Source organism: Carettochelys insculpta, chromosome 6, assembly GCF_033958435.1.
Source record: "Carettochelys insculpta isolate YL-2023 chromosome 6, ASM3395843v1, whole genome shotgun sequence".
Taxonomy (NCBI): Eukaryota; Metazoa; Chordata; order Testudines; family Carettochelyidae; genus Carettochelys; species Carettochelys insculpta.
Window position 1 is genome coordinate 119,105,371 of NC_134142.1, and position 8,396 is coordinate 119,113,766.

General features: G+C 55.3%; 1 protein-coding gene across 1 annotated transcript; it reads right to left on the reverse strand.

Annotated features, from left to right (window-relative positions):
* Window positions 1-4,225: 4,225 nt before the first annotated feature.
* Window positions 4,226-7,631, reverse strand: LOC142015145 (membrane-spanning 4-domains subfamily A member 4A-like). Its single transcript, XM_074998565.1, has 8 exons — window positions 7,598-7,631; window positions 7,380-7,468; window positions 7,114-7,224; window positions 6,804-6,860; window positions 6,041-6,196; window positions 5,527-5,649; window positions 5,122-5,204; window positions 4,226-4,452 (listed from the first exon to the last, which is right to left on the reverse strand). Exons 1-8 carry the CDS (start codon window positions 7,629-7,631, stop codon window positions 4,395-4,397), a joined length of 711 nt encoding a protein of 236 aa, XP_074854666.1. The 3' UTR covers window positions 4,226-4,394.
* Window positions 7,632-8,396: the final 765 nt, after the last annotated feature.

Consider the following 8,396-nt stretch of genomic DNA (forward strand, 5'->3'; position numbering starts at 1 on the left):
TCCAAGTCTGAGGATTTTAGGGAGGGTAGATAGTAACAGTCACTGCAAGCCATGGTCCCTGCAGAGATAAATGCCACCTGCAGACACCACAGACAGTCACATGCTATGCTAAAGGGAACAGTAGCTCCTCACAGCCCAGTAGCTCAATGGAGCTCTTTATGGAAGCAGCGTCCATGTGTCTGTCCAATGGGTCGCCTGACCTTGTAAAGTGGCTTTGCTTTAGAGTGTGGTCTGTCCCACTCAGAAACCTCTGGCTGTATTTCCTCCTGCCTCCTTAAACTGACCCCACCATAGCACCAGAGCCAACTCCAGACACACACACAGCTGAATAAATAGCAGACGGGGTCTGGAGCCCCAAGGAAGGGTTTTGGTGACAGCCTGATATGCAGAAGTACTGAGATCCCTGCTGCTGATAAAAGAGAGAGCAAAGGGCAAGCTGAGCACCTTGAAAATCTAGCCTGAAGGCTCAGATCCTGAAAGGCTTTAAGCCCCAACACCCCTTGGTTTCAGTTGCCTATGTGAACTGGGGCCTCTCCATTGGAGTCAGTGGTTTGGATAAGGGTGCTCTACAGCTTTAGATTGGCCATGGTGCTCTCCTTGCGGGAGTTTACCATTGACCTAGATGACTTAATTCATTCCCCACAGAGACATGTCTCTGCCTGGGCCATTGGAAGAGTTGGTCTTGAACCCTGTAAAAGCTCATGTGTCCTGTAAAGACATGGGGGCCTGACTCCCTATCCCCTGGCCTTGCAGTGAGAAATCAGGTCAAGGGGTGGTTTTCCTGCTCTTAACATGCTTTGCAAACCTGAGCTTTGTGGCTGGCAGCAGAGGTTTCCGCCACGTCAAAACACTAATGAGCAGCGGTGACAGCAAAGCAAAGTATAAGACGTCACTGTTCAGTGTATCAGTTATAAATCAAACACAGTTCTAGCTGGTGTCTCTCTCCTCCCCTAGATCTACTGCATGGCAGCTTACATGGAAGGCCAAACCCTCACATGGTTTCAAGGCGTGTCATTTACTACAGGGAGAGGAGAGCATCAGACCTCTTCAGACCGTGGCTTGCTCCCCTCCTGACTTTTCTTAAATCTACATGCTCGATTTTTGCCCTCTCCCTACTCTGACTTTCCAGGATATAATATGATCACCTATCAGATAAGTGGATTTCCCAGGCTATATCATCAGTCACAGAGTTTCCTTTCCCAAGCATACAGACATGCTGTTTTTCAGTCAGTGCTCTTTTCTGATCCAGCCCTACAGAACACGGTTGGTTGCAAGGTCCTATAACCCCACAGCTGTCAATCCTTCCCAGTGCTGGTAGGCACTCTTTGCTCATCTGGGTCCCCCTCTTCCCACCTCCCAAAGTTTTCTTCAACGTCACTCCAGCGATGTCACGTGTCAGAATGCACTGACCTCAAGCTGGAGGTGCCAAAATAATTGACATCAGCTGAGCATCGCTCGTGAAGTTTTTTTTCTTGGAACCTCCTAGACTATCACTGAACAATTCACTGAAAGCCCAAGGCTTCATTTACTGGCTGAGAACTTAGAAAACTGAATGGTAACAGACTGCCAATCCCAGTGATGAAACTACCTGTTGATATTGGCCGCGTCTACATGTGCACACTACTTCGAAGTAGTGGCGCCAACTTCGAAATAGCGCCCATCACGGCTACACGCGTTGGGCGCTATTTCGAAGTTGAAATCGACGTTGGGTGGCGAGACGTCGAAGTCGCTAACCCCATGAGGGGATGGGAATAGCGCCCTACTTCGAAGTTGAATGTCGAAGTAGGGCACGTGTAGACAATCTGCGTCCCGCAACATCGAAATAGTGGGGCCACCATGGCGGTCATCAGCTGAGGGGTTGAGAGACGCTCTCTCTCCAGCCCCTGCGGGGCTCTATGGTCATTGTGTGCAGCAGCCCTTAGCCCAGGGCTTCTGGCTGTGCTGCGGCAGCTGGGGATCCATGCTGCAGGCACAGGGTCTGCAACCAGTTGTCGGCTCTGTGGATCTTGTGTTGTTTAGTGCAACTGTGTCTGGGAGGGGCCCTTTAAGGGAGCGGCTTGCTGTTGAGTCCGCCCTGTGACCCTGTCTGCAGCTGTGCCTGGCACCCTTATTTCGATGTGTGCTCCTTTGGCGTGTAGACGTTCCCTCGCAGCGCCTATTTCGATGTGGTGCTGCCCAATGTCGAAGTTGAATGTCGACATTGCCGCCCTGGAGGACGTGTAGACGTTATTCATCGAAATAGCCTATTTCGATGTCGCTACATCGAAATAAGCTATTTCAATGTAGTGTGCACGTGTAGACGTAGCCATTGTGACCCAAAAGAGCTCTCGGCCGTGCTTTTAGGTGTTTCCATCCCTTCACACCCACTCAACAGACATTCTAGGCTTGTGAATGGTACAAGCAGAAGTAATTTTGGCTCCTTATTCAATAGATGGTTCACAGATACACATGGGAACCATGCTCTGCTATGGCTTATGGGTTAGTAAAGACTAGGAAGGGGGTAACACCCTGTGGTGGGGTGAGCGTATTCCACACTGCGCTGGAAGGGGTTAACCCCACACAATGGGCAGAGGAAGTCCCACCCCTCTGGCTGTAGCGGACATGCTCAGAGTGCTGGCTCAGTATAAAGGAAAGCAACTCAGCTCAGTCTGGGTGGGATGCAGGAGAGGGAGGATCTGTGCGAGGGGTGGCCCAGCCCCAAGTCCCAACAGTAGGAAAGCGAGATCCTGGGGCCTGGGATGAGCCTCCAAGGTGGGTGCGGGGGGGGGGGGACCCTGAGGAGTGGCTGGCACAATGCAGCCTGAGGACCCTAACTTCCCGGGTTGCTCCACTCCCACGGGAGATAGGAAGTGACCCAGCGGGGGCGGGGGGTGAGTGGTATCTCCCACCCGAGTGAGCTTGGTGTGTTTCGGTGGGGTTCCCTGCTAAGCTAGTGCTGGACCACTCCATCACTGTCAGGGTCCGGGAATACCCAACTCCGCTGCGTCTGCTGCCCCAACACCCTTCTCCTAGCAACCCTCCGTTAACTCTGGCTACTGGGCCACGCTGCCGGGGAGGGAAGGGCTGATGTACTGACTCAGGCTATTAGACCACATTGCCCCTGTGAGAACGGCCCAGTGCCTGTGGGACCTGGTGACCCTGGGTAGGGGAACTGGGGTGCCCATGACTGAACGCCACTGGGGTGTGTGTACCTCGCGACACGCCCCTCTAAGGCATTTAAATAGGCCAAGACGCCATATTCCTAGTCACTGGTGAGGGACTTTAGGGGCTGCAGCTGTGCGTCCCCCTCATGGCATAGACCTGCACCACAGCAGCCTGGCCTCTGTTTGCCTGCCAGGCCTTCAGGCTCAAGTGATTCACCCAGCCTCTGACCCTGTCCGGGCTGAGGGGATGCAGCCTGCCAGCTACGTCATCTCAACGTCCCCCCACCGCCAGGGCAACCGGAGCCCAAACTGAATGCAAGGAAACACAAACGCTTCCCTTCCCGCAGGCGGGCGGCCACAGGGTGCAGTATCTCCCTCGTCCTGGCCGTCTTGCGCTCCCAGAATGCTCCACATCTGTCCCCACACCCAGCCGGGCAGCGGAGGAACTGGCCGCTCCCTTTTCAGCTCTTCCCTCACACCTAGGGCGACCGCATGGCCCTGGCAAATACGGGACACCAGCCTGCAGGGACTGAGGGGCTGCTGCCCATGTCAGCGCTCTTGGGCAACGGGGCCCTGCTGTCCCACAGTGAGGCACTGGGGATGGGCGCTGCACAGCCTCCCAGTTGTGGGGGGAATGGGGCAGCTGCCCCATGCTGGAACTCGCCAGCAGCGGGTGTTGCCATCGTGGGCTCCTGAGGAATGGGGCAGCCATCCCACAGAGGCGCTCCTGGGCAGCGTAAGCTGATGCCCTGAGGCACGGGGTGCTGGGGAACTGGGCAGCTGCCCTGCAGCGGGGTTCTCTGACAGTGGAGGCTGCTGATGCGAGACACCAGGTTTTGGGGAACAGGAGTCCTGCAAAATATGGGACAATTTACCCATTTTCTTAAAGTCGGGACACCTGTGAGACAGTTAGATAAGGGACTGTCCTGGAAAAAGCAGGACGGATGGCCACTCGCTCAAACCTGGCACCTCCTCGGGATCACAGGGCAGGGCTGACTGGGTTCTGACTCCTGGGTGTCTGTAAACTGTTTTGCAAAGACGAGCAAACCAACCACGCCGCGAGCCGGGGGAAACTAGCTCGTTGGTTTATTTATTTATTTAAAGAAGGGGCCATTCCTATTAAGAAACAATCCTGCAGGGAACAGCAGCCCATCTCAATCAGCCTCAAAGCCATTCCTCTGCAGCCCCAGAGCATGGCGTGTCACAGCTCAACACCATCCACGCCCGCAGCTTTGCCAGGAGGCCCATCCATCAAATGAGGAGCAGATGGCCCCGGTAGACTTCCTGTGGAAGATCAAATACCAGGGTTCTGTAACAGAGCAGAGAAAGGCATAACGAAAGCCAATGGCTACATGCTGAAGTCAGACCAATTAAATTAGAAATCAAGCACAAATTTCTAATGGTGCAGGTGATGACCAAGAGAAGTGATGGATTCTCCATCTCCTGACTGGCATGGGCTTCAGCCGAGCACAAGTTATCGGCTCAGGGCAGGAGTAAATGAGTCACGCACACTGAGACGAGTCATGCAGAAGGTCAGAATGGAGGATTTAATGGTGCCTTCTGCCTTAGAATCTATGGCTCCATGAAGGGGGTACTCCAGGGAGATGCTCCTATAACAGTTACACCAAAGGGATACGTTTGTTTGCGGGAACCCATAACCTGTGCCTCCCGCTAGCTGCAGGGCCCATCAGATGGTGCTGTGCCATCCTTTCCCTACACAGGCGTTTGCAGGGTGAGCCCTGGCCTTGCAGGACATGAGCAGATTTTGGGGGTGCTTGTGTCATGGTGTGATGGTGCTGCAGCCCAGCAGTGGGCACGAGAGAAACACCACGAGCCAATGGCTGCGAGCAGGAGCTTTTCCGTGACAGGGACGATGGAGGGAAGACGGGGGCGGTGAACTAGAAATGTCTCTCGCTGAGGGTGGGAGGAAGCGGCTCACTGAGGGCGGCTGTCGAGCTCTGCGCCGGGGGACACTCACACCACGGGTCCCTCTGACACCACAGTCTCGGGCCCCGTGGCAGCCTCGTGGGAAGCAGGCGGGTTCCTCTGGGCTGCGACAGGCTGGGAGCACAATACCAAGTTATGGGGTGAGCGGGAGGGGTCACCCTGGCCCATATCCCCCTAGCCGTGGGCAGCTGCTCCCTGGCCTGTCTGTTCATTGCCTGGGTATTGCCCTGCCCTTAACCAAGCACAAGACATGGACATCCCAAAGAGCATCTGTTCCCTTCTGCCTCTCAATCTTGCCATCCTTGCTCTCTGTCTGCCTGTCCCCTACCCTCTTGTCATCTCTGCTCCTCTCCCCAGGGTCCATCCCTCCCCCCAGCTCTCTGTATTACACCCCCCCCAACACACCCACATCTCCCCTTAGCAGCAGGGTAGTTACCACGGCATCCGCAGAGTCCTGGCGACACACCGCTTTGCACGCGAAGGCTGCCAGGGAAACGGAAACGAAGAACCCCAGGGAGGTGAGGCTCAGGACGATGGCCCGCATGCCTGTGCAATAGTGCTGAGAAACAGAGCAGGAGACGGGGGGGATCACAGACAGGCCCCTGGACTCAGCTCAGCTCAGAGACCAGACAGCCCTGTTCGTTCACGTTGACCGTCCCCTGGTGGGAATGGGAAGGATTGTCCACTGCTGTCTATTCTTATGTCCTGTCCAAGGCCAGTGAGTCAAGTCTCAGGAAGCTGTCAACAGGAGGAGGAATTCCGGACACAAATTAATCCTCCATCCACCCCCAGAGACGGTCCCTGAGGGGACAAACAGCTGAGGCAAAGGCCTGAGCACCTCAGGAAGTAGATCTCCTCCTCTAGCACCCATCCTCGCTCCCTCCATCTGGTTCTCAGCCAGCTGGCTGCCCCCATGCTGCCCTTCTGTAGCTGTCGCATCAGGCACCCACCGAGACCTGGTACAGCCGCATGCAGTGCAACCTGCCACTGGAAGAACAAGAGATGTAGCGGTTCCGGGGATCATACACCAGATCCACCAGGTAGAATAAGTTGGTCACGCCCACCACGACCGAGGAGATGATGTAGAGGACCAGGCCGGCTTTCACCTGGAGAGGAAAGGATCAGGTGGTTCTGGTGAGGAAGAACCAGGGTGCTGGCGCGAAGGAACAGGAGGCTGCCCCTGCTCCTGGATGGATAATGGCTGTAGCTCTGGAGCCCAGCTTGCTTCTCTAGAGTCCTACCAGTGTACAGCAGCAAACTGCCCCAGCGGGCTCCATCTCACACTGACACATGGGCTCAGCCTCCTGTCCTGACTCACCCTTCCCTCCAAACGGGCTCTGCCTTGCCGCTCCTTAGGGCTGGGCTAGGGTCACCCCTTTCTCCCCCAGAGCTGCCCCCTGTCCTGGCTTGGTCCCTAGATCTGCCTGGAGCTTCATCTCCCCTTCATGCCGCCAGGCCTCAGGTATCATAGCTGCCCCCCTCAGAACACCACAACTAATGGAGTTCACCTCAACCTCTGGTCCAGACCCACCCCACCCCAGTGTCTTCCTCCTCCCCGCTGACAGAATACCCCCACACAAGGCCTCATGGCTCCACCTGGCCCAGAGGTACAGCCCCTGGCAGGGGCATTGCTTTACTGGGGAGGGGAATGAGGAGGAACATGACCAAGCCCTGAGGTAGCCCTGGGCCAGGCTTTATCAAGAGGTTACTCACCAGGCCCAGGCTGGGGGTTCTGTCTGCAGCCAGAGTGATGATGCCAGCCAAGAGCAACTGCAGGGTAAGAGAGAATGAGAGGGAGGAATCGGGGCAAAGACAGAGCTGGGGCTGAGGTGGGAGGGGGCCGCGGGTTAGGATTATGAGCAGAGCCGTGGGCATGGGGGGAACCCAAGGCTGGGGTAGCAGGAAGGCCGTGGGTTAGGGCTGGAGGGTAGGAAGGAACCTGGGCCTGACAGTTTGGAGGTCAGGATGGACAGGCGCTGGCACGGCTGGGCTTGGCGGCTCAAGAGGTGGGTTGGCCACTCACCAGCACTGCTGAGTAGAAGTGGACGAGCAGCTCATCCCTATAGACGCAGGGGGCGATGGCCAAGAGCACACCAAAGGCCACCTGCAGCAGCCCCACCAGCAGCAGGAGGGCCTGTCAATGGCAAGCACACCCACCATCAGCCCACGGCTCTGTGGTGTGACACGACAGAGGGGGAGAGGCCAGAGCTGTGAGGGGACAACAGTGGGGGGTGGGGGTGGGGGTGAGAGACTCTCCAGCCCTTGCCCGTCCCCCCACACGCAGCTCACCCCTGAAATTCTGGGCTGCCCCTGGAGGAACCGCGGCAGCTGGAGCCCCACTTCTGACATTGCAGATTCCACTCTTGTTCTAGCCCACGCTCCTCACAGGCTCTGGAGAGGGACAGACAACCCCATGGGTGCAACAGGGACTGGGTCATAGGCTGCCCTGGAATGTTAAATTGCATGATTGTAACACCAGCTGCAAGGTCCTGCCACGTGTGATATACCTGAGCTTCCCAGCAGCTGCTCCCGGCAGTGCATTAAAGGTTCTTATAGTGAACACAGCTGGTGTGGAGCTCACTGGGAGGGGGGATTCTGCAGCAAGTGATAGATTCATAAGGTGGGAAGAGACCTCAAGAGGTCATCAAGTCCAACCCCCTGCTGAAAGCAGGACCAGTCCTAACTAAATCATCCCAGCCAGGGCGTTGTCAAGCCATGACTTAAAAACCTCTAGGGATGGAGATTCCACCACTGCTCTAGGTAACACATTCCAGTGCTTCACCTCCCTCCTAGAGAAATATCTGGTATAAGAGCCTGTCTTGTGACTAGCAACTCAGCAGCCTGCCATGTGCCTTGCTTAGGGTATGCAGTGACAGCGGAACTTTGGAGTATAAACTAGAGCAGGGTGCGCAAAGTGGGAGGGGGTGGGCTCCCTTGAGGGGGCGTGAAATTTTGTAAGGGGGGGCACAGCCCTCTCAGCTGCTGATTCTCAGACTTATTCATCTCATTAAAAATGTTGAACTATGTTCCCGTTTTTATGTCTGTGTATTCACATTTCTATATTGATGAATAAAGTTTTTACATTCTACAGACTTACTTTCTTACACGTACCCAAAGGTGTTTTTTTATATATATATGAATATAACCAAAATTTCTGTCGGTTTGGATTACATTATACAGGTTTGGGTGATGGGGCTACTGCAGAGAAGAAAGTGGAGCCTGACATAAAAACTTTGCTCACCCCTGAACTAGAGTTACCCATCACATGGGTATGGGGAAAACCTATGTAGGAAGCCAAAGCAGTGT

What these genes read in the sequence shown, in the direction of transcription:
- LOC142015145 (XM_074998565.1), bottom strand. Translation starts at nt 7,631, where the DNA reads ATGCACTGCCGGGAGCAGCTGCTGGGAAGCTCAG. An exon ending in GCAGCTGCTGGGAAGCTCAG is followed by an intron (nt 7,469 to 7,597) that starts GTATATCACACG and finishes GCCTGTGAGGAG; the next exon opens with CGTGGGCTAGAACAAGAGTG. An exon ending in GGCAGCCCAGAATTTCAGGG is followed by an intron (nt 7,225 to 7,379) that starts GTGAGCTGCGTG and finishes TGCCATTGACAG; the next exon opens with GCCCTCCTGCTGCTGGTGGG.